This window comes from Piliocolobus tephrosceles, chromosome 2, assembly GCF_002776525.5.
Source record: "Piliocolobus tephrosceles isolate RC106 chromosome 2, ASM277652v3, whole genome shotgun sequence".
Lineage (NCBI taxonomy): Eukaryota > Metazoa > Chordata > Mammalia > Primates > Cercopithecidae > Piliocolobus > Piliocolobus tephrosceles.
This window is the reverse complement of record NC_045435.1, coordinates 41,337,570-41,364,223: the sequence shown is the minus strand read 5'-3', so window position 1 is coordinate 41,364,223 and position 26,654 is coordinate 41,337,570. Positions and strand designations below refer to the sequence as shown.

At 40.1% G+C, this 26,654-nt stretch overlaps 2 protein-coding genes across 6 annotated transcripts in view; both read left to right on the top strand.

The window, feature by feature from the left end:
- Window positions 1-13,090, top strand: part of ZNF148 (zinc finger protein 148) — a 143,964-nt gene extending 130,874 nt beyond the window's left edge. For all 5 annotated transcript variants that reach the window (XM_023215179.2, XM_023215163.3, XM_023215197.3 and 2 more), the window contains 2 exons: window positions 4,389-4,507; window positions 4,773-13,090. In XM_023215179.2, the coding sequence (XP_023070947.1) occupies window positions 4,389-4,507; window positions 4,773-6,371 (1,718 nt within the window). In that variant the 3' untranslated portion in view covers window positions 6,372-13,090. The remainder of the gene's footprint in view (window positions 1-4,388; window positions 4,508-4,772) is intronic.
- A 12,301-nt stretch (window positions 13,091-25,391) lies between these two features.
- SLC12A8 (solute carrier family 12 member 8) overlaps window positions 25,392-26,654 on the top strand; it is a 129,475-nt gene continuing 128,212 nt past the window's right edge. The window contains exon 1 of the mRNA XM_023215151.2: window positions 25,392-25,413. The gene's annotated coding sequence lies outside the window, so the exon portion shown is untranslated. The remainder of the gene's footprint in view (window positions 25,414-26,654) is intronic.

The following is a 26,654-nucleotide window of genomic DNA, read 5'->3' as shown; positions in this document are numbered from 1 at the left end:
ATCCTAAGTGTACAATTCAGTGACATTAAGTACATATATAATGTTGTGTAACCAAATAGAAACTCTGTACCCATTAAGCAATAACTCTCTTTTCCCCTCTTCTTCAGTCCTGATAACCAGTATTCTACTTTCTATCACTCTGAATTTTCCTGTTCTAGATACCTCATATAAGCAGAATCATTCCATGTTTGCCCTTTTGTATCTGGCATCTTACATTTAGCATAATGTTTTCAAGATTCACTCATGTTGTAATATGTATCATAATTTCGTTTTTCTAGGTGAATAATGCTTCATTCTTTGTATATGTCATATATTTATCCATTCATCTGTTGATGGACACTTGGGTTACTTCTGCCTTTTGTCTATTTTGAATAATTCTGTGATCAGTGTTGGCATACAAGCATCTGTTGGAATCCATGTTTTCAATTCTTTTAGATATGTACCTAGGAATGGAATTACTAGGTCATGTGATAATTGTGTTAAACTTTTTGAGGAAGTGCCAAACTCTTCCTCAGTCCCAACAGCAGACATATTTCCTAAATGTCATTTCATTTGTGTGGGCTTTTTTTTTTCCCCCTTTAGACAGAGTCTTTTTCTGTCGCCCAAGCTGGAGTACAGTGGTGTGATCTTGGCTCACTGCAACCTCTGCTTCCCAGATTCAAGCGATTCTCCTGCCTCAGCCTCCCGAGTAGCTGGGGTTGCAGGAGTGTGCCACCACGCCTGGCTAATTTTTGTAGTTTTAGTAGAGATGGGTTTCACCATGTTGGCCAGACCAGTCTTGAACTCCTGACCTCAAGTGGTCCACCTGCCTCTGCCTCCCAAAGTGTTGGGATTACAGGCGTGAGCCACAGTGTCTGGCCTGTCTTTTCATTTTTTTGATAGTGTCCTTTGAAGCATGAAAGTTTTTAATTTTAAGTCCAATTTATTTATTTTTTGTTTGGTTACTTGTGCTTTTGGTTTTATCTAGGAAACCACTGCCTAACTAAGGTCCTGTATTATCTTCTAACATTTTTGTAGTTTTAGGTCTCACGTTTAGGCCTCTGATCCATTTTCAGTTAACTTTTGTTTATGATGTGAGAGGTGTGGGAGTTGGTGGGAGGGTGTCTAACTTCCTTTTTTTGTATGTGGGTATCAAATCTGTTGGAAAGACTATTCTTTCCCCATTACTTTGGCACCTTTTTAGAAAATCTGTTGACCATAAATGTAAGGATTTACTTTTGGACTGTGAATTTTATTCCTTGAAATGTATGTCTTGTCCTTAAGCTGTTATCATATAGTCTTGGTTATTGTGGCTTTGTAGTAAATTTTGAAATCTGAAAGTAAGAGTACTCCTGCTTGGTTCTTTTTCAAGATAGTTTTGGCTCTTTTAGATATGAATTTTAAGATTAGGTTGTCAATTTCTGCTTTAAATCTGTAGATCAGTTTGAGGAATTTTGCCATCTTAACAGTATTAAGTCTTCCAATCCACAAATACACAGAATGAATTGACTTGTAATCAACTTACTAATTTTTCTCGTTCATTCTTTCTCACTTTTGATAAATAACTGACTTCTGACGTTCATGAGCTCTATCATCTACATTCTTTTTTAAATTTAGTTTAATTTTTTTTGAGATGGGGTCTCACTCTGTTACCCAGGTTGGAGTGCAGTGGCACGGTCTTGGCTTTCTACAACCTTCACCTCCCAGGCTCAAACGATCCTTCCACCTCAGCCTCCCGAGTAGCTGGAATCACAGGCGCACACCACCACACATGACTAAATTTTTGTATTTTTAGTAGAAACAGGTTTCCCCAAGTTGCCCAAGCTGGTCTTGAACTCCTGAGCTCCAGCAGTCCACCCTCCACAGCCTCCCAAAGTGCTGGGATTATAGGCATGAGTCACTGCACCCAGCTTTACAAGCTCTATTTCAAAATTGGCACGTATTCTTTCTTCCCCTGTCCAACAACATTACCTGTAATCTCCTTCCCTTCCCATCTTGTTTCCTCTGGATTTTGTTCTTTTGATTGTACACCATTTCAGCAGTATTCAGTATTGATAATCAATTTCTCTTCTTCACTGGCTCCTCTGCCTTCAGTCAGTTCAGTCTCCCTGTCAAACAGTGCTTATTCTGGAATGGATTGCCTCTTAACTATTATTTCCCACCTCCATCTTTTCATTTCTTTCACTTCCAAACTTCCTTTATAAGTGACTTTCTCTCCCAACTTCCATTGCTTCAGTAGTTAATGCATTCATTAACCCCTTGACCACATGCCTTAACTTTTCAGCCTTCAGTATTTCCTTTCTATAAAATGAGTGAATTGGTCTGGATTTGTTGTCGTAAGCTATCTTTCTAGTCTCTGAATCTTTGGAACCCTTACTTGGAGCCCCATTGTATAAAAGTGAGCTATTCTGTACTAATTTTGGGTGACAAACTTTGAGCCTTTTGCCACATCAGCAGCCGTCCATCTGGGCCTCTGGAACTTGAAAGAGCACAGTTCAAAAGCCACTGGAAACCCTTTAGCTCTAAAATTTGGTAGCTCTACAGTAATTACTGAAGTTACATTCCTGAAAGTTTTAAAACAACTTACTTGTTGCCAATTAAATTCTCTTCTTAGACACCATTTCTCCTGCACATTTTATAGTATCTAAACACTTAGAGTACTGTTATTTCCCTCCCCCCACCCCCGCCAACATTTTTTTTCCCTTGGCTTTAATCTCTCTGCTACTCAGCTTAAATTTCAACAATTCCAAGAAACTATTCCAAATCATACTAGCTCATAGTAACATTTTCCCCTTAATAATCCACTGTAATGGTCACCATTTATGCCTTTCACTTGGCACTTAAAAAATATCACAAGGGGCAAGGCACAGTGGCTCATGCCTATAACCCCAACACTCTGGGAGGGCAAGGCAGGAGAATTGCTTGAGCCTGGAGTTCGAGACAGGCCTTGGGCAACATAGTGAAACACCATCTGTACAAGAAAAAAAATTTTTTTAATTGCATAAGGTACTTTGTTAGACCTGGATTCTGAGCTAAAGAAATACAATCTAGTAGAAGAATAGAGATATACAAAATAATTAAATAGTTATAATTATGTCAACTCAGTAATTTGAAATTTAAAAAAAGTTTAACTCAATGATTATTGAGTTGAAAGTAATGAGTGCCGTAGGAGAGGTACAGATAGAATTCTGTGGAAACTGAAAGATACCTTTCACCTGGGAGAATAGGATAGAGCATCCCAAAGGAGATGAGTTGGGTCTCAAAGGGAATATAGTATGTGAACACCCAAAGGTGGGCCTTCCTGATCGAAGGAGCAGCGTGAATCAGGGTAAAAGTAGCTATTGGTTTATCTGAAAGGGTTACAAAGAGAAAGAGTGAAATATAAAGATGGAAAAGTAAATCAGAATAGACATAGTGTTAGTTGTCTTTTTAAAATGTGTGTATCTTGTTTTCCCAATTATGTTATAAACTTTGAAGACAAGTAGTATGTTTTATATTTTTAACCTCCTACAACAAGGGCTATGGGTAGACTAGTAGTCTTTGGTAAAATTTTTGTTAAATGTTTGAACGGTAGAAACAGTAGTTTCCCCCAACAAGCGTTATTCAAGGTAACTTCTTGTCGCACCCTTCTGTTTACTTAGACTGTGGTTTTATCAGTAAAAACTATTGTAGAGCTTTGTAGTAGTGGTTCTTTACGGCTTAGAAATCATTGCTGGGGCCAGTGGCACAATGGATAACATGCCTGACTATGGATCAGAAGATTCTAGGAGTCATTAGGGAATTTTAAAAAATGGGGGTGGGGGTTGTGTGTTGTGTTATATGTCCAATTAACAATACTCCGTTTAATGCATTCCCTAAATGACATAGGAAGTGCTGGCTTGAGTTGAGGAAAAGAATAAGTATAAACAAACTTAAGACTCTAAGTTCTTTTTATATTTTATTAAATTAGATTTTTAAGGATGTTTTCAGGATTCAGATTTTATTTAACCACAAACATTTTAAAAAAAGAAATTGAGTTAAAAAGCTGTGCCCAGGAATTGTGTTGTACTGTGCATGGGTAACTTTTTTTTTAGTGTTACACAATATTTTATGTTATTGAAAAAAAGATTAGAAACATCAGCTAGTCTGTTCATATTGCTATAAATTCCTGGCACTGCTGTTCTCCTTGGAAAGAGTATATTACATATGCATATAACAAAAGACAGGAAAATGGACTGTGCCTGTATTCATCCTTTTCTTTCCAATAGCATATGCTAATCCTTTTCATTTTTATAAAGCAAAATATATTTCACAAATGAAATTGGAAGTTATAACTTTCAAAAGCCATTTATTGTAGAGATTCTTATGGCAAAGCAATTCATTATTTTACAATATTTGTTTTGTTTTAAACTTTCTATATTATGTGCTAGGTGAAAAACCATTTCGCTGTGATGAATGTGGTATGAGATTTATACAAAAATATCATATGGAAAGGCATAAGAGAACTCATAGTGGAGAAAAACCTTACCAGTGTGAATACTGTTTACAGGTAAGAGAGATGGCTTGAAATTCTTCTATTGTAATTAAATTATACAATAATTATAAATTAGATTAGAAAATATTACTACTTAGAACTATTTGAGGGGCCTTCTAACTTATGGATTAGATTTATAATAGAAAACTGGCTCAGTGAGTTTGTTTCGAATTATGTATGTTATCGCATTAATATATCTTTATATTAATTGTTTTGTTTCACTTTTTCTTTTCTTGGTTGACCAAAAACACAACCCACTGCCATCCTCCGAATTCAACAGTATTTTTCCAGAACAGATCGTGTATTGAAACATAAACGTATGTGCCATGAAAATCATGACAAAAAACTAAATAGATGTGCCATCAAAGGTGGCCTTCTGACATCTGAGGAAGATTCTGGCTTTTCTACGTCACCAAAAGACAACTCACTGCCAAAAAAGAAAAGGCAGAAAACGGAGAAAAAATCATCTGGAATGGACAAAGAGAGTGCTTTGGACAAATCTGACCTGAAAAAAGACAAAAATGATTACTTGCCTCTTTATTCTTCAAGTACTAAAGTAAAAGATGAATATATGGTTGCAGAATATGCTGTTGAAATGCCACATTCTTCAGTTGGGGGCTCTCATTTAGAAGATGCGTCAGGAGAAATACACCCACCTAAGTTAGTTCTCAAAAAAATTAATAGTAAGAGAAGTCTGAAACAGCCACTGGAGCAAAATCAAACAATTTCACCTTTATCCACATATGAAGAGAGCAAAGTTTCAAAGTATGCTTTTGAACTTGTGGATAAACAGGCTTTACTGGACTCAGAAGGCAATGCTGACATTGATCAGGTTGATAATTTGCAGGAGGGGCCCAGTAAACCTGTGCATAGTAGTACTAATTATGATGATGCCATGCAGTTTTTGAAGAAGAAGCGGTATCTTCAAGCAGCAAGTAACAACAGCAGGGAATATGCTCTGAATGTGGGTACCATAGCTTCTCAGCCTTCTGTAACACAAGCAGCTGTGGCAAGTGTCATTGATGAAAGTACCACGGCATCCATATTAGAGTCACAGGCACTGAATGTGGAGATTAAGAGTAATCATGACAAAAATGTTATTCCAGATGAGGTACTGCAGACTCTGTTGGATCATTATTCCCACAAAGCTAATGGACAGCATGAGATATCCTTCAGTGTTGCAGATACTGAAGTGACTTCTAGCATATCAATAAATTCTTCAGAAGTACCAGAGGTCACCCCGTCAGAGAATGTTGGATCAAGCTCCCAAGCATCCTCATCAGATAAAGCCAACATGTTGCAGGAATACTCCAAGTTTCTGCAGCAGGCTTTGGACAGAACTAGCCAAAATGATGCCTATTTGAATAGCCCGAGCCTTAACTTTGTGACTGATAACCAGACCCTCCCTAATCAGCCAGCATTCTCTTCCATAGACAAGCAGGTCTATGCCACCATGCCCATCAATAGCTTTCGATCAGGAATGAATTCTCCACTAAGAACAACTCCAGATAAGTCCCATTTTGGACTAATAGTTGGTGATTCACAGCACTCATTTCCCTTTTCAGGTGATGAGACAAACCATGCTTCTGCCACATCAACACAGGACTTTTTGGATCAAGTGACTTCTCAGAAGAAAGCTGAGGCCCAGCCTGTCCACCAAGCTTACCAAATGAGCTCCTTTGAACAGCCCTTCCGTGCTCCGTATCATGGATCAAGAGCTGGAATAGCTACTCAATTTAGCACTGCCAATGGACAGGTGAACCTTCGGGGACCAGGGACAAGTGCTGAATTTTCAGAATTTCCCTTGGTGAATGTAAATGATAATAGAGCTGGGATGACATCTTCACCTGATGCCACAACTGGCCAGACTTTTGGCTAAAAAAAAAAAAAAAAAAAAAGTGTAAATAATACTGGCACTTTAGAACAGATTAATCAGGAGTGGGGTTACTCTGTGTAAATGGAGTGCTGTACAGATTTAAGAGCAATGCGTAATAACAAGTTAAGCTGATATGAATAGCAAGATAATCCAATAACTGCATTTCGTTTGGTTAGTCAGCATTCTTTGAACTGCCTTACATGTTGTCACCTTTATAGAAGCAATGCATTACTTGTTTTAGATCAGAAACTTGCTATTCCACCCACACCAAGTTAAAAAGGAAAAAAAAAAAGACTTTTCGCACAATTGTTTCCTAACTGATAACATTGTACATTCTTAGGAGATTAGTAATTGTGTGAAATTTACTCATACTGTTTCTAAGTTTTTCAGCATAGTCATTGCACTTCAGCAGGGAATCTGAGTATACTTTACAGACAGAGTGAACTTAAAAAGTTTAATGTCAAGAGATTATGGCTTAAATAAATTAGTGTGTCCTATAGGGGGAAAAAAACCAAGAAACCACCTTTGAAAAAGAATGATAATGCCATATACCCTTGATTTTCATTTTGCATTATATTGACATGTGTTTTTTTGAAGAAAAAAAAGTAATAAAAATCTGATAGTCTAAGACTCCACTATTTAAAAGCCTAATTACTTTAAAAATATGCATACTTTCAAAACTTACCAAAACACACAACTGTTGAAGCAGTCACTTCTCTATGGAAGTATGCATATTGGTGTCAGTTTCTTTGTACAGTTGTACCTAGATATTTTTTATGATTTTTCATGTGCAGGTATCAAGGTTTTGAAGTTTTAGTAAAAAAAATTCTGTAGATTACATTCCCAAGAACATAATGCTTACACAAAATGTATATTCCACGTTTTAAAGCTTAATTGTATTTTACTTTACATATACACTTCAGTTAACATAGAGCACTTAGAATCTATTTGGTATTTTTGATTTCTCAAAGTAAAAAAAAATTAGATTTTTAGGTTTGATATGGTTGTGTCATAATCATCTCATAATTGACAATTTTAACTTTTGGCAATAAAAAGAAATTGGGATATCTTTGGAACTGTAAAACCTGGTTTAATCTTTTTCTTTCTAGATTCTTGATAGATTGGATAATTAAACAGCATCCAGAGAAACTAAAGAAATGGGCATTTTAATTGCTTATTTTATCTTGAGTTACTTTTTAATGAACACTGCTCATTACAACTTTACAAACCAAAAGTGTTTACTAATTCCAGTAACTACCATTTCTTTTTCAGCTAGATGAGTGATCGGAAAATTTTTGTTGCATTTCAAAATCTAAATAAACTACAGACTTTATCCTATACCATGAATGTTTTTTTTTAATACTCTGTCTTAAAATAATACAGCATGGTACAATAAATAGTGCTTTTATATACACACACACACTCACACACTTTTCTGAAGAATGATGGTTTGAGTTATGCGTTGGGCAATTTTGATTTTTGGAAGTTATATTAGTTATTGACTCTTTGTTCCAACTTTTTCATTTTTACATTTTGAATTTCTGCCATCTTCGTCACAATGCACATACTGATTTAGCACCAGTGAAAATCTAAAATTAATACCCTTGGAAAATGGAACTATTCTTAATTTCCATTTTGACTCTTATACTGGCCCTGTAGATGTGCAGTCTTTGTTTCAATATAGAATATGTTATCCATTTAAATTATTTTTGCTTTAATTTAATGTTATCCCAAGACTGTTCTCATAAAGAAAGGGAAGAAATAACTATCCACCCTTAACATCCTTCATTTATTTTGAATATATTGGTGTTTTTATGATAAGGAATATAAATTATATTTAATGTGGTTTCCTCTATACTTTGGTTATTAAGTTTTGCTTGAAGTACTAGTTTTCCCATTTGACAGCTTTCTTTGCTGCCAAAGTTTTCAAGAATTTTAGACTTCTTTGAAGTAAATATTTAAGTTCTGCCATTATTGACTCTTAAGATTGTGTGTGTTGTGCGTTACATAATTACAAAAAGGCTTCATTCAGGTGATACGTTAAAAATGGAACTGTGCTCACCCTAGATAGGCATTGGTATTTTTCTCATAGTACTTTTGATGAGAGTAGGCATTTATTTTTTGAGTTGTTTTGGAGCCTGATCAAAAATTTTGTTCCATGGAGAACTTGATGTAATTTTGATACAGTGTAGAGGTTTTTTCAGTTGTTTTAACATCACCAGCACAGTTTTTAGGATGTGACTCTTGCTGAGCACTTAGGGTAAGCTTGGGAAGGAAGGCCTTTGAAAATGGTAGTTATGCAAGCTGACTTTCAGGTGTTGCATTCCTGTTTTCACACATTTCTTTAAATCTACATAATGGCAGACTTTTCTACCAGGTTACAAGCATTTTTTAGATAAGTGATACTCAGCCAGCATAACTTACTGACTTACCATTTATGTATAGTCATCACTCTCTTACTGTGAAATTCCAAATGCCTACCAGAGTTACCTTGTTCTATCATAATATGATAAACATCTCAACAGTTTTGGGTTTCCCCACTTTGGTTCAGAAGGTTATTTAATTTCTATCTGGGCATTAATGGAGAAAATAAGTAGCCTTGTGTGCTGCTTTAGATTGAAACATGGAGGATATGAGATACTATTTTGCAATTCATGTTTCTCATTTCTCAAAGTGAGCGCATTGTTCTATAAAAACATGCTGGTACACCCTTAAACTTTTGATCAATCTGAGTGAGGTGTGCTTTTCCTCTTGGGACCTACTCTCACGTTTGAAGATTGGAAACATCACGTTAGATGAGGTAATATCTCTTGAACATCTTCTAAAGGGTTTTTAAAAACCTTATTGCACACATATTTCATTTGTTTTGAGTGTTTAAGTGGCTCTTAAATGTTTTGGGTCTACATGCAAATGTGGTACTTGATAAGGTAGGAATCCATCTTCGTAGCTGTGACTGAGGGTGCCAGCCATCGGTCAGATCATTTTTATATCAAGAGGCAGAAGGCAGTTATGTCAAAAATTGTGCTCAGGGCAGGATTTCCTTTCCACAGAGGAGAGACACTTGCAGAGTGCCAGCTAGGTTAGATCTTTTGCCACTTCTTTCATTTGATTAATTTGGGTTTTTAAAGGGCTGTTTAAAAAAAAAAAAGAAAAAAAAAAAAAAAGGCTGGGCTGGGAAACTTTAAAAAGTAGGCATTACTGTAGTACTGCATTTCTTAGACTTAGAACATTTTAAACTAGAACTCATTTTTTTCCACAGTATATTTACTTGAAGAAGCACTATAATAATCAGAAATATTTTGAGTCTGAAATTTAATTTAAAACCTTTTCCGTTTCAAATTGCTTTATTTCAGGGAAATAATTTTCCAGTTGTTTTGCTATATTCTGCAAATAAAAACCATGTTTCCTTTTTTCACTTAAACTTTGGTAGGAAACAAACTGAAGCAGACAAACATTTCTTGTTATGTTTGTTGCTTTCTTTAATCCAATGGATAAAAAAGTAAAACCCTGTAAACATTATTTTATTTTTTTATGCAATACCATGCTGTAAATATGGTTCATCAAATAAGGATGTACCTATGATTGAATCTTTAATTCTGCACAGTTAGAGTTTATATATAAACGTGTCTTGACAATCAAGGACTTTTATGTGAGTCTTCCTTTATGATGTTTATTAATGTTATGCATTCCATTTGTTTTGAAGTGAGTACCAATGTGCTAATTTGTATTGTCTGAAAGTATGTAATGTTTTTACAGCTTGTTTTTAAGAATCTGTAAATATGTACAAACAAATCACAGTACTGCTTTATGTTAGAAGGCATATGATGTTGTACTGTATGTAAGCAATAATACATAGCAGTGCTAACTTTACAAGTAGCATCAGGAAAGTTCTAAAAACATTTCAGAGTTATTAATTATCCTTATTTCATTTAATAATGATTATCTTTAATCAGTTTTTATAAGCAAATTCCATTGTTCCTCCTATTGGAACGTAACACTGTTTACACAGCATAATTGAAGTTGCAGGGGAGACAGGCTAAATCTGACTTCATCTGTACTCACTTTCACTAAGCATTGAATGGCCTTACCACTCTTCTGCAAGATGGAGGAAGACCGCAAAACTTAGTGCCCATCACACTGAAGGAAGGGATGTGGTTTTTTTTCCTGCTTCTGTACTGCTACCTAACTTTGTGATTTGCTTTGGATTTTAATATTTGTTTCTGTTTTAGATTCAAGCCCGTAAGTTTTGAGGTGACTTCAGCTCCATTGTGAAATAGATAGTTCTCTTCATATTTCATAACTACATTTCAATAATTCTAAACTTTCTACATTGATTTTTAGATACTTATTTTTCAAGCTTGATTTCTCAGCTGATCAGATGAATTTATTCAACTTCAATACAAAGAAAGACAAACCTATTATAGTTTCAAGTGAGTAGATATTATACTGTACAGAACAGCTATTTGAACACACACATCACTGCTTTAGAAATAAAACCGCCAATTTATAAATGTATATGACCTACATTTTATAGGAAAAAAATGTTTTTAAATGCTAGTCATTTATATAATGTGCTTTGAAGGATTTGCTAGTCCACTTCTGTCACTTTTTAGTACACTGGTATCTTTTATATGTAATGTATGCTTTTTATTATTGTAGCAAAGCATTTCAGTAGAAAGAATTTTGCAACAATATGGGGGAAATTTTTCATTGTTGGATTTGAATTATACTGGATTTTATCTGTGTAGTCTTACTTGTCTTTATTTTAATGCTGTCTGAAGGGAACTTGGTATCCAAATAAAGCAGGTAACCTCATTTTACTTCAAGGGCATACTGTGTAGTGCTGAATTTAATCTGAAAATCTGATGATTTTGAAAAGAAAAACAAGTTTATAAACATTGTACAGAAGAAATTAAATGTGTGATGGAAATCCTGATGGTGGAGCACGTTGAATTTTCTGATATATAGTGTTATTTTCCTGGGATCCCCTATGCCTTCTTTGTATTTCAACTAATAAAAGCAAAACCCTGTCATTAAAACTGGTAAGATAATAGGATATTCTGATTATACAGTATTACTATCCCTATCCCATTTTCTGACCTTTTCTCAATCACTGTAAATTTTTATTTTCTATTTCCTATTGATAATTAAATATGTACATAATATAGACACTGTTGTATAGAACTGAATGAATTGGGTTGCTATGCTTGAGTGGGTAGTGAAATGGAAATATTTGATGAATACTGAGAGTTCCTAAAATGCCAGAGCAAATTTTCGAGGGAAAGGGGGCATCGTGTGTCTTGGGAAGGTTGCGTCAGGTTGTTTCTTCAACTCCCTAAGAAATTATTGTGAAGGACTCAACTGCAAACTTGGGATCAGATACAAAATGGGTCTTTCCTTCCCCTCTCCCCCAAAAAATAGGAGCACTAAATTTTAAAATCTACTCAGGTGACAATTGCTTTGCAATGAAACTTATCACATTGAAATTTTCACTGTTAAATAAAAAGATATTTGTGATATTTTTAAATACAAACTTTTGCATCAGTAGTCAGCATCCTGACAATTGAAATTTGGTAAGTCGATATATTTTAAAATATTTTGCTGTCCAAATAGAATTGTTTTTAAACAATTGGGAGGATTTTTTGTTTCTTTAAATCTATTTTAATTGTCATTGTAAAAACAAAATCTTGCTTGACGCTATATTATGCCATGAATGAATTGCTGAGCCTTTATGATACGGTGAAAGCTTGTTTCATGCATAGTCATGGAACATAGAGATGTTCTTTAAACTGACCTATTGATAAGAGGTTTAATGAGTTTCACGGCTTTCAACACTATTGTCATATAGTTATCTTTGCCATTTGGAGTTTATAAAACCATTTTATGTATTGTGATACTAAAGGAAGTTGTTTTGCTTTACTTTAAATTGAATTATCAGACTAATATTTGCAAATTCTGCATTTTAAATGTGGACACTGGTTGTTTGAAAAATAAAAAATAATAGAATACAGTTTTATGGATAATTTTCGAGCTGAATTTTTCACAATATTCTGAACCAAATAACGAATGGTAAATATGCAAAAATCATGGTGCATAGATTTAACAGTAAAGAGAAAAGTATGTCTGTGTGGAATTAACAGTTACACAAATTGGGTAACAATTATCAGGGCCTTTATTATAGTTTTGTGTGGAATGTTATTTATTAGACAGTTCTAAAATGCAAGAGTCAAATGTTACTGTCATTGAATATTTTAGACTTGAAACGTGTTTATCATAGGGCTAAGAAAATATGTGGTTTTTTCTTTACAGATAAGATTCTGTTAACCCACTATCAGCATATGTGGGATTTCTTTTCTTTTTTCTTTCATTAGTGGAGATTTGTTTTCATCCATCTACCACCTTGCCAGTACCCTAGCTTGTGACCAGCGGGATGCATTGTAAGAAAGTTGTCTGCAGTTAGGAGTGCAGTCTGGGTCCATGGAACAAATTTAAACTAATTGGCCCTTGCAATGATCAGTCCTAGGACCCTGGCCTTATTAGCATGGTGCTTTAACCAATTGTACATAATAATACCACTGATAGTCTACTAATGCATTTCCTAGATCCCAGTTTTTCTTGAATGATTAGGAATGGTGGGGAGAGGGGTGGGGAGATACTCTACATGATACTTCTCCAGTCTTCTAAAGATTATAAGAAAAAATAAAATATTGAAGTCACTTGAATTAATGTGTTGTCATTGAGTCTTACTTGACAATTTATCATGCACAAAGTGAGTATGAAGATTTTTCTGATTATATGTTTGGATTGAATTTAAAAATTTTTTTTCAGAGGGCTGGTTCTGTTTTCTTTCTTCTCTGGTGAACCTGATAGGATATAAATTATATTCATATGATGCATAAAGAATAAATGGAGGTGAAAAGTTTTAAGTGAACTAAAGCTAAAATTTGGGTCTCATAATTTTCATTCTTTTGTCATTTTCAAGTGTAATTAAAAGGAACATTTTACCCAGACACTCACACAGCTGCATATGCGTATGTGTAAGAGCTGGGATGTGAAATGTGATATTGTAAATTAGAATGACATCTCAAAGTGATTTTCAAGTGACTGGGAAAACTCAGGTTTAGAAATGGACTTGAATTGTTAGAGAACATTTGAGTATTTACATATTTACCCACTAATACAGATGAACTTTTAAAGTTGTAACCTTAATTTTTCCCTAGCTTCTCATTCTTAATAAGGTTCTGAAAATACGATGTTGTGTCAAGGTGGGGAAGGGAGCCAAAGAAATGCCTTGCCCATGGTAGGAACTGTGTTTTCTATTGATTTGAATCCACTGGGGCTGACTTCTTTGACCCTACATTCATTCAGCACCAATCACCTATTTAATAACAGACATTGTGCTTCCTGTGTATAATAGATGGTTGAGGCCATTAGCATCTTTATTTGACCATGTGAAAGGTATTTATAGTGTTATCAATTGCAGGTTGCAGTATTGTTCTTTAGATTATTCAAGCAAACAATGAATGTTAAGATGTGTTGAATGCTATGCTGAGTAATCTTATCCCTCGAACTTGTAAGTACATTTATTCCCTGTTTTAGGATAGGATTGGAAAATATAATCTTAATAAATCCCACAAGATAGAAAATACATAAACAGACTAAAAAAGTGGAAATAGGGAACATTGTCAAAAATTATACTCTACCTAAAATAACAAAGTTAGGGATAGGATTCAAGCCTGGACTGTGCAAATGAGAAATAGACTTTGTTTTGAAGGAACTGACCTACCACAGGACTGAGGTTCACACACGTGAGAGTGAAAATACACTAGAGGGTCACCTGTACCCCACTGCGGGGTTGGAAATGGGTGGTGAGAGATGGTTTCCTGGAAGTGGAGAAATAACTAAACCAAGGCTGATTCGTCATTCTAGCACAGTCTTCATGGAAAGGTATTAATATTTTAAACCCTTTGAAGTCATATGCTACTTGTTCAATCCTCCCAGACTACAATTATGTTTATGGTACTTTATGTTAAATAACTTCCAGCTGTCTCTATATATGATTCTCTCTCTTGGCCATTTCCTTAAAGGTGTTTTGGCCTCTGAAACTTACCTTTTAAACTTCAGATATGGTAGTTTCCCCTATGGGAAAACTATGGGAGTTTCAGCACCATCACCCTAACGCAACTTTTGTGAAGACAGTATGGGGGTTAAGACTGATTGCTAGATCACGAAATGGCTGAAAGAGGACATAGCAGAGTAAAGGCATGCAGAGTAATTTGCATAAGATGGCTGAGAGCACAGAAGATGGCCAAGAGCAGTTTGTGCATTGTTGGGGGGGGGGGGGGGGGGAGAATATACACAGAGTCTAGTAATATGTGTGTAAAAAATAGGGTTTTCTTTGTGGATTGTTTTATGGTTTTTTTGTGGGGGGAGGGGGATGGAGTCTTGCTCTGTGCCCCAGGCTGGAATGCAATGGCATGATCATAGCTCACTGCAGCCTTGTACTCCTAGGCTCAAGTGATCCCCTTGCTTCAGCCCCCCCGAGTAGGTGGGACTACAGGCATGTGCCACCATACCCAGTTATGTTTATTATGTTGTATAGAGACACGGTCTTGCTGTGTTTCCCAGGCTTGCTGTTAAACTCCCGGTCTCAAGTGATCACCCTACCTCGGACTAAAAATATCCTTTAAGAAAGTACTTCCAAGGCAGCATATCCAATGCTGCATGGGACAGCTTTAAATGAGCTATGCATGTTTTTTGTTGAGGATGATTGTGAGACAGTAGAGCTGTAGTTTGATGATAATCTATAGGCTGCATGGGCAAATAAGGGACAGTGAAATAAACAGAGGACTTAAGAGGATTAAATCACTGCTCTGCCTTGATTGATCTGTGTAGCCTTGCTCAAGTCACATTTTTCTGAGCCTCAACTTTCTCATCTGCAAAATAAGGATAATAAATGCCTACATGAATTGCTGTGAATGTCAAATCACTTGAGATAATTTGTAAACTGTAAAGTACTAAATACATACCATATTCAGCTTTTATGTATTTATTTTTTTAAAGGGGTCTCGCTGTGTTGCCCAGGCGGAGTGCAGTGGCGTGAACGTAGCTCACTGTATCCTCGAACTCGGGCTCTAGAGATCCTCTTGCCTCAGCCTCCTGAAGAGCTGAGGCTTCACACTTGCTCCACTACGTCTAGCTAATCTTTGTTTTATTTTTTGTAGAGACAGGGTTTTTTTGGTTAGTTTATGTTACCCAGGCTGGTCTTGAAATCCTGGACAGAAGCAGTCCTCCCGCCTTGGCCTCCCAAAGTGTTGGGATTGCAGGTGTGATTACACTGTGCCCAGCCTATCCAGATTTTGAAGTGGCACAAAAGCAAGATAGAGCAGAGTTGGACAAGTGTATTTACTGTATTCAGTAAATACAGATTCCAAATACTTTGGAATCTGGTGGGGGTGGGGTGGGAGATAAATAAGAAAATTAGCAAACAATGTGGGGTAGATTGTATTTCCCGTATGCTCTTCTTACAATATGATGTTGGAATTCCTTCAAAAGAGTGAGGGTCTATGTTACCTCCCATTGAGCCTGAGTGGACCTTTGTAAGTGCCCCAACCAGTAGGAGAAATGGTAGAAATGACACTACATGACTTTTTGGGCTAGGTCCTAAAGGCAGTAGGGAGTCTGGCTTCCTCACGATTGGAAGCCTCATTTCATGTAAAGCAGAACATGTAATAACTTTCACTTGTAGACAATATTATCGTTCAAAAGACTGAAGAAGATATGAGAGTCTGTCTGGATTTAATTGACCAAGGAATAACTAGTTAGTGAGGCAGAAGTGATAGGAATTTTGTAAATGAGTGATTACTTATCTCATAATTTGTGTTCACTGACAAATGGAGTACGGGGTATTATAAAGCACATGCCCTAAACCTTAGGAACATAATTCAAAAAGCTTCATTAAAAAACTATGACTGTAGCCTGGGCAACATACAGAGACCCCCATCTCTCAAAAACACTTTTAAAAATCACCCAGGTGTGGTGGTGCACACCTAAAGCCCCAGCAGTTCAGGAGGCCGAGATGGCAGGATCACAAGCTCAGGAGGTTGGGGCTGCAGTGAGCCGTGATTGCGCCACTGCACTCCACCTCGGGTGTCAGAGCGAGACCCTGTCTCAAAAATAAGTATGATTTCATTATCACATACCCTGAACGAGATGGAACATTCTGGATGAAGTCTAAACAACACTGACATACATTGCCACAAATGAGGAACAATAAGCAGAAGTGTCATCCTACAAAAGAAAGGGAATATACTGGGGTGGAGGTCCCCACTTTCTCACTCCTAAGCTACTGGTTAATCATGAACAGGAACCTGGCCAACCCGTGATTCAAAAGCACAGTTATGGACAATGAGTTTAAGACATTGGAACCACTTTCTTCTCTCTCCCTTTTTTTCTCTTACATTATTTTTCTTTCACTGTTTCTGTTCCTTCTTTGCTATTCTTTTTTCTTTCTTTCTTTCTCCTGAGTGTCTATACCATAATCACAGGTATACATCGAATAGAAGCAAGCAGCAGATGCTATGTGATGAGATTTGAAGCCCTGCCTCTCATGCAGGTTAGGCTTATTTGTTTTTTAGTATTCATATTTCAGGAACATTCAAAACTAAATTGATCATCAGGAGAAGATTGTGAGACCCCCCCTGGATTAGTTTGTAAGCTTCTTAAAGGCATTAAGTTCAGAGAGCATAAAGCTACCTCACACAATGAGCAAGTGTGAATGAATGAGCAATGCTAGGGGGTACAGGAGGCATTCAGAGGGCTATCTGAAGGTATTAGAAGTACGGTGGAGATTCAATGGCATTAAGATGATGCTATAATCCAGGGACCTGGAAGTGCCAGAATTCTGCACTCAACTACAACTTGCACTTGCCATAACCTTAAAAAAAAATTCCCTAAAGTGGCAAACAAGAATCAATGGCCAGTGGAAAACAAGGCACCCTCTTAATATGTGCTATGCCCATTTCCTAGTGTAGAAATGAGCTAGAGAATGTGGCTGGAACTATAAGGCCTCTAGAGCCACTTCCTTCCCCGTGGCACCTTACCATCTCACACTGACGGGGGCATTTCAGTATATGAGAATCAAGTGAATAAGGAGTAGGATGGCCAGGACTCATCAGTGAGCAGGTGGGCCCCAGCCCTTTTTTCACTGCTCCAGTTGCATAGGAGCAAAGAAAGGAAGAAGCAAAAAAGAGACATGTCCACATGTGAGGCCTAGTAATGGAAAATGCTCACTGCTGGATGGGGTTCAGTAAGTATTCTACGATCTGATCAGTCAGGCCACTCCTGGAGAGCAGGGCTTGTGAATATTTCTCAGATTCTTTGGAACCCTCCCTCCCTTTACCTCTACCACAGCCCAAACCACCTCCAGGTGTTGCCTGGGTTTCTGTAAGTTTCTGTACATACACTCTTGTTGGCCTCTGGTTCTTGCTCCACATAACAGCCATACATCAGCAGCTTCCCAGTTGTTACTTAGAGAAACATGGCGTTCCTTACCTTGGCCCTGTGTAGTCATCTGCTGCCCGTAGCCCCCGCCTTCCCTACATAAGCCTCTCATCCTCTCTGCTCTTTCACCACTGGACTACTTTCAGCTTTGGATACTTGGTCATGCCCTCTTGCGCTACAAAGGCACTATTTTCTGTCTACACTCTATTAAACCTCATACTCCCACCCCATGCGTCCCTTGGATTTCAGCCCTAGCATCACTTTCCCAGAAAAACTTACCCTGATTTTCCTGATTGGGTCACGTTAACCATTTCGGAATCTCTCTCATCACTCTGTACAGTTTCTCTAGCTTCTAGATGGCTGTTGGTAATGTGTGAGAATTTGATGAATGTCTGTTTTGCCTGCCTGCCCAGAGCGGTCTTGCTTCCCACTGTGTGTTCTGTGTTGGCCACAGTCCTTAGTGAGCAACAGATGTTTGGTGAATGTGGTCGAAGGAGAGGATGCAGGCCCCCCGAGTTATATCCAAGGATGCAAAGAGAGCTTGCCGGTCCTGCAGAAGAATCACTGCCAGGGAGTTTGAGGCTCTGGATAACCGCAGTAAGACCAGAAAACTGGACATGGGATTTTCAAAATGGGAGGGAAAATAGTGGATTGTGAAACCAAGAGATAGCTGATCTGGATTTCAGTTCCCAGTAAAATTCTAGAATGTTCATAACCACTCTGCCAGGTAGGCTCAGCAGGTCTTAATCATTAACTCCATGCTACAAGTAAGAAAATGGAAGCTTAGACACGTTGGAGACCGTGGGCAAGGTCACACAGTGAAGAGGGAGAACCAGGTCTCAGATCCAGACCTGACTTCTCTCATCTACACTCTGGACAGCCTGTCACTGGGTCTGCCATAGATGGTATTTGAGTAAAAGCTAATGCTAATCACTTTGTTGTCACAGTCTAGTGAGGCTGCCACTGTCATCATAAAATAATCTGGACCCTGTTTCTCAGGCTCCTTTCTGCATCACATTTTGCTCCCACCAGGTCCTAGCCCATGACAGATGCCAGGTGGCTGATAGAGGCAGAATGACTTTCTCTTGTCAGGGCAAACCCCCAGAATCAACAAATAGCCTAGATCCTGGAGGAGAGACCTGCCCAACAGGAGCTGAACGCCTGACACCAGGAAAGCCACGGCCCCTCCCTCTCCATTCTGTCTTACCAGGGAAACCGGAGGAAGAAGACTGGCCCACCCCAACTTCCCTGGGAGCCAGGCGCTCTCAGCCCGTGTGAGGGGCTTGTGCTTTGTTCAGGCCTGCATCTCCCGAGTCACCCCCTCCCAACTCCCCAGAATGCTGGGTGGCCCTCTGGCAGGACACCCTCTTTGACCTGGGGCTCTTGGAAGTGCTTTTCAAAGTCCATGAAGAAGGAAAACCTTTTTCTGTTTTCTCTCTTCGCCTGGATTAAACAGGCTGCATTGTGTAGAGGAGAGAGCCTGGCATTGGCATGAGACCTAGGTTCCCATCTCGGCTCCACCCTCAGAGCTGGCAAACCCTTGTGAGTGTGTGCAGAATTCCTGTGATGTTTTTAAATAGGCAGGCTTGCCCTAGGGAGATGCATCACAATGAGCAACTAAAACATATATGCAGTTTATATAAGTACTCTGTTTAAATAGTAAATTACTTGTGCTGCCTCAGTGATATATCCACCTTCTCCCTGTCATTGAAAATTGTAACTACAATAAGACATCACTGCCAACAAGACATATTCTATCTCTCAGGTGTTTTGAAGAGGGGGAAAAAAAACTATTGGGCTAGAAATCTCATGATTTTCAAACCTTGTCTGAGCATTAGAATCATCTGAGAAGTTTAAAGAAAATACTGATTTCCAGGACCCACCCCAGACCAATTAAGTAATTAAGTCAGAATATCTGGAGGTGGGTCCCCCAGGTACTGGCATTTTCTGAAACCACCCCTAGGTGATTATAAAAAGTACACCACACTAGGGAAGGCACCTCTCGAAGCACTTTTGACTGTGGTTCCAGGGCCTAGGTTATGAGATAGATATGTTTTTGTGTATATACACTTCATGACTTAATGTTTTCAACCTGCTTTCCCATTCCTGTTCTGGTTGACCTTGTTGAAGCCCTGATCCCTCTCCAGAGTTCAGACTTTCTGACAAATGACACTGTCTTTCAGGTTATGATTTTGTTGCCAGCCTTCACACAGAAGACAGTTCTCAGTGCCAGCCACTGGAAGGAAAGAGGTGATAGAGCATCTGCCTGTGGCTGAGCTGGGTGAGACACACAAAGCAATAGGCTCACTATTGTGTGCTTCACCTTGACCTTGAGTTGTTACTGAATAGAGAAAAAGGTGAGTTTAAGACTGGGCATGGTGGCTTACGCCTATAATCCCAGCAGGCGGATCACCTGAGCTCGGGAGTTCAAGACCAGCCTGGCCAACATGGTGAAACCCTGTCTTTACTAAAAATACAAAATTACCCGCGCATGGTGGTGCATGCCTGTAATTCCAGCTACTCGGGAGGCTGAGGCAGGAGAACCTCTTGAACCCAGGAGGTGGAGGTTGCCATGAGCCAAGATCGCGCCATTGTACTCCAGCCTGGGCAATAAAAGCGAAACTCCATCTAACAAAAAAGGTGAGTTTAATAACAACATTATTCTTTTTTTATGTATAACTGAGCTTCAAAAACAATGAATTCAAACAATGAAATAAATAGAACTACTTTGAAAGGAAATAAAATGTTTTAATTTTTTAACCTTGGTTGGATGTTCTAGGTATTCACTATCACTGCATAACGATTACCCCAAACCTTAGTGGCTTACAACAACGACAGTAATTTATTTTCTCTTATCGTTTCTGTGAGTCAGGAATTCAGACAGAGCCCAGCAAGCACAGCTTGTCTTTGCTCTACAACGCCTGGAGCCTCCACCGGGAAGTGGAATCATCTGCAGGCTTGTTTCACTCACATGTCCAGTGGTTGACACTGGCTATTGGCTGGAACACCCACAAGTGGCCTCTCCCTGTGGCCTGGGCTTCCTCACAACATGGTGGCTGAATCCCAAGGGTAAGTGCACTGACAGTGAGGAAGCCAGGCTCCCTATTGCCTTTAGGACCTAACCCACAAAGTCATGTAGTGTCATTTCTACCATTTCTCCTACTGGTTGGGGCACTTACAAAGGTCCACTCAGGCTCAATGGGAGGTAACATAGACCCTAACTCCTTTTGAAGGAATCCCAACATCATATTGTAAGAAGAGCATATGGGAAATACAATCTGCCAAACACTGTTTGTTTTTAATTTTCTTATTCATCTCCCACCCCACCCCCTCCAGATTCCAAAGTAACGTGTGCTCATTGCAAGAAAAAAAAATTAAATAAAAATCCAGAATGGACTGGTTTGGTGGTTCACACCTATAATCCCGGCACTTTGCGGGGCTTAGGCAGGAGAATTGCCTGAGATCAGCCTGGGCAACATAGTGAGACCCTGTCTCTACCACAACAACAACAAAAATTCAGAATTTGTACTCCCAAGTCTATACTCACTATCTCAATCCCTCCCTGGAGATAACCACTATTAACAGATTGATGTGTATTTTTCTTTTTTCTTTTCTTTCTTTTTTTTTTGAGATGGAGTTTTGCTCTCGTTGTCCAGGCTGGAGTCCAATGGCACGATCTAGGCTCACTGCAACCTCCGCCTCCCAGGTTCAAGCGATTCTCCTGCCTCAGCCTCCAGAGTAGCTGGAATTACAGGCATGCACCACCACACCCAGCTAATTTTTTTTGTATTTTTAGTAAAGACGGAATTTTTCCATGTTGGTCAGACTGGTCTTGAACTCCCAACCTCAGGTGATCCACCCTCCTCGGTCTCCCAAAGTGCTGGGATTACAGGCATGAGCCACTGCACCTGGCTGTATTTTTCTGTACAACACACACACATATATAGAGTACATATATATATAGTACATATATATAGTGTATATATATATATATATACTGTATACATATATTGTGTATATATATGTACTATATACATATGTACACACTGCTTTTTAAAAAACACTATATGTTATTCTTCAACTTGCTGTATTTATTCATTATTATGTAATGAACAGAGTTCCATGTTAGCACATATGGAAACACTTAATTCTTTGTTTCTTTCTTTTTTTTTTTTTTTTTTTTTGAGATGGAGTCTCACTCTGTTAGCCAGGCTGGGAGTGCAGTGGCATCATCTCAGTGCATTGCAACCTCTGCCTCCCAGGTTCAAGCAATTCTCGTGCCTCCTGAGTAGATTACAGGCACACACCATGATGCCTAGCTAATTTTTGTTGTATGTTTATTAGAAATGAGGTTTTTAGGCTGAGGCGGGTGTATCATCTGAAGTCAGGAGTTCAAGACAAGCCTGGCCAACATGATGAAACCCCATCTCTACTAAAAATACAAAAATAGCCGGGTGTGGTGGCGGGTGCTTGTAATCCCGGCTATTCGGGAGGCTGACGCAGGAGAATCACTTGAACCTGGGAGGCGGAGGTTGTGGTGAGCCAAGATCATGCCACTGCACTCCAACCTGGCAACAGAGTGAGACTCCCGTCTCAGAAAAAAAAAAAAAAAAAAGAAAAGAAAAATAAAAGAAATGGGGTTTTTGTTTTTTGTATTTTTATTAGAAATGTTAGCCAGGCGGCTGGGCACAGTGGCTCACGCCTGTAATCCCAGCAGTTTGGGAGGTTGGGCGGGGGGGGCGGGGGTGGCGGATCACGAAGTCAGGAGTTCGAGACCAGCCTGGCCAATATGGTGAAACCCCATCTCTACTAAAGATACAAAAATTAGCTGGGCACAGTGGTGGGCGCCTGTAATCCCAGCTACTCAGGAGGCTGAGGCAGGAGAATTGTTGGAACCCCAGAGGTGGAGGCTGCAGTGAGCCAAGATCATGCCATTGCACTCCAGCCAGGGCGACAGGGTGAGGCTCCATCTCAAAAAAAAAAAAAAAGAAATGTTAGCCAGGCTGATCTCAAACTCCTGATCTCAGGTGATTCCCCGGCCTTAGCCTCTCAAAGTGCTAGGATTATAGGCGTGAGCCACTGCACCCAGCCCAAAAGCACCTAATTATTTCTAATGCCAGCTGTCATAGTATGGCTGTACCATAACTTATCTAAGCAGTCTTCTGTTGACGGACACTTAGGTTGTTCTCATTGTTTAAAGTATTACAAATTAATGATGCAACAAACGTGCTTTTACTAGTTCATGCAGGGCAGTATCTTAAAAATGACGATGTTTAAAGGATATGCAGGATACTATTTCTCTCTCTCTCTCTCTCTCTCTTTTTTTTTTTGAGACAGAGTCTTACTGTCGCCCAGGCTGGAGTGCGGTGGCACGATCTCAGCTCACTGCAAACTCTACCTCCTGGGTTCAAGCGATTCTCCTGTCTCAGCCTCCCAAGTAGCTGGAATTACAGGTGCCTACCAGCACACCTGGCTAAATTTTGTATTTTTAGTAGAGATATGTTTTCACCATGTTGGCCAGGCTGGTCTCAAACTCCTGACCTCAGATGATCCACCTGCCTCAGCCTCCCTAGGTGTTGGGATTACAGGTGCGAGCCACCTTGCCCAGCCAGGATACTATTTTTCAACATGAGTATTTTTTTTTAAGGTAGTGTCATTGTTTTAAGAAAAATCTACATTAAGCAGGATATATATTTTTTTTCTTTGCAAAGGGCAGGTTTCTCTAGCCTTAACATGAAGAAAAGAAACAAATACATTTGCTCCCGGGTTTAGAAGATGCTTGTAAGCTTTGAAGGGGATTTCTCATTTATTTAGAAAATGACAAGTGACAGGAAGTAGGTGGTTATAAAGCAAGAGGTGGATTTCCTTTTCTAATGTTTTTAACTCAGGCAGATATGGAATTGAATGTAGATTCTTCAGAATTCATGTGACACTTAGAGGGCAGCTCATCGGAAGGTGACAGCGAAGAGGAAACCAGCTTGAGGCAAAAAAAAAAAAAAAAAAAAAAGTGTGATGTATGACCCACCAAAAATGAATAAGAAAAATGACTCTGCTGGTCATACTGATGGATCATGGAAATACAGTCAGCCCTTCATATCTGTGGATTTGACCAATGGCAGGTCAAAAATATTTGGTTTAAAAAAAAAAAAGAGCGTGGTTGCATCTGTACTGAGCATGTACAAACTTTTCTTCTTGTCATTATTCCCTAAACAATACAGTATAACAACGATTTACATAGTTTTTTTTTTTTTTGGTTTGATTGTTTTTTTTTTAAGACAGGATCTCACTCTGTCACTCAGGCGTAATGTAGTGGTATGATCATGGCTCACTAAAGACTCAACATCCTGGGCTCAGGCAATCCTACCACCTCAGCCTCCCAAGTAACTGGCGCTACAGGTGTGACCACCATGCCCAGCTAATTTTTAAAATTTCATTTGTGGGGAAAAGAATAGACTCTCACCATATTGCCCAAGCTGGTCTCGAATTCCTGGGCTCATGCGATCCTCTTACCTTGGTCTCCCAAAGTGCTGGGATTACAAGTGTGAGCTACTGTGCCTGGTCTTGCATTAGGTATTGTAAGTAATCTGGAGATGACTTAAAGTACGTGGGAGGATGTGTGTAGGTTAAATGCAAATACTACATCATTTTATATCAGGGACTTAAGCATCTATGGATTTTGGTGTTGGTTGGGGAGCCTGCAACTAATCCCCTGCAGATGCCAAGGGGTGACTACATAATGGATTCCAGTAATATAACTGTGTCAACCTGTCCGCCTCTTCGTCCTTTGTTCACAGATGGCTAATCTGTAATTTTTGGGGGGTCTGTTTTTCTGGCAGAGATGGGTTATTAAAAACTTCTTTGCTGAACATGAAATTCTGACACATGCTACAACATGGATGAACCTTGAGGACATTATGCTGAGTGAAGTAAGCCAGACACAAAAGGACAAGTATTGTATGATTCTACTTACATGAAATATACAAAATAGGTAAATCCATAGAGACGGGAAGTAGATGAAGGGAGTTATCTCTGCAGGTAGGCGAAACGGGGAGTTAGTGCTTAGTGGGTATAGAGTTTCTACTGGGGACGATGAACGTTTTGGAAATAGCGGTGATGGCTGGACAATATTGTGAGTGTGATTAATGCCACTGAACTGTACACTTAAAATGGTAAAAATGGCAAATTTGATGTTCTATATCTTCACACACGTCTTTGCTGGAGCAGAAGCGAGAGGTTAGGTTCTGTCAGTGTTCCCATGGCTTAGCCTTCCCTTTTGTTTTTAAAAGAACAACCTCTATTTTTAGGGATTTTCACACAAAGGCTTGTGGGCGTGGGAAGTTCTCCCAGCTGCCCTCCTGTTTCTCAGAAGCCCACATGGAAGCCTCGCAAGTTATTTAAGGTTTAGGAAATATGCCAGATTGGGAATGGAGATAATTTAATCTCTCTGTATGTTAATTTAGGGTTTTTTTTTTTCCTGCAACATGAGGTCCTGGAAACCTTACTTCACCCCTAGGAAAGGCAGTTCTGGATCTTGCTGAAAGTGGTAAGGGTAATTCACCCCTATACAGCATGCCCAGAGCACTTTCCTGGCAAAAGCGCTTCCACGCCCTCAGAGTCTGGGGTCACCTGATCACGCAGCCAGGCGCACACGGAGACCGCTGCCGGGGTCTCGGTCAGCTTGTCCAGATGCTTCTCGGCACCTGCCCAGGGGGCTGCGGGCTTCCCTGCGCTCCGGGCTTACCCCGGGCTTTCTCAGTCCTGCGTGCAGTGCTCACAGCCATTCCTCAGAGCCGCACAGGGTAGGCTCCTGTCCCCAGCCCCCTGGTCCCGGGGCTGGACACCTCCGCTGGTGGCACTGTCGAGGGGGGAGCAGCAGTGGCTGGTCACGTTGAGCCTGTGTGCTTGCGGCCCCTACTCCCTGTTTTCTGCCAGCCCTGCCCCTGCCCAGGTGAAAGTTCTTGTCCAGTTAGGTGCGAAGGCCCGACCCTTGCGGAGGGAAAGCCTCTGCACCGCCCCCTCTCCACCTGGGCCCGAGACTCCCGGTGCTGGCGTGGCAGGGGTGCCCCCGCCGGGACAGGACAGCTGGGACCCGTGCAGCCGAGCCGGGACAGCCACGTGGCAGCGGGGCGGGGACCGGGCGGGCCCGGCGCTGGGAGCTGGCTGTCCTGGGAGCAGGTGAGGGCGGAAGGGCTGTGGGGGGTGGAGAGGGTGGTCTCGGGACAGTTCCTCTCCCCGGCCCGCGGTTAGGAGCCAGGTCTGGGGTCACCTTTGCCCCCACCTCCCGGCCCAGGTGGATTCTCCCCTACCGCCGGTCACCCGCGCGCCGGCACACGGGCGTGGCCCCAGTACTTGGGGTGGAGGTTCGCGTCTGCGTGGGGTGCCAAGGGGTCCGGTCCCAGCGCGCCCAGACATGAGGGTCGGGGCTCCGCAGAGGAGCGGGCTCTGCGGGGCGGCGGGAAGGGCGGGTTGAAGCGGGGTCCCTTGCTCTGTGGGGGACACCCGGGTGCTCTGGTCCTTTACCTGTCACCCGGCTTCTGGCAGGACTGCAGTCCACGAAGTCCCCCAGCCTTCCCAGCTTCCCACTGGGCTAACCCTGTTCCCACTCTTGGTGCCCCGGCGCCTTCCCTCCTCGCCAGCGCTGGCTGCTGTCCTTAGTCGCCTTCTTCCCAGGATGACCAGCTCTACCCTTCCCTTTTGCTCTCGTCCTCCCCCTTCCTCCTTCTTCCAAAGGGTCCTGAGCCCCGTCTACCTTGCAGCACTGTGCTGGGGAGAAGAGCCACACAG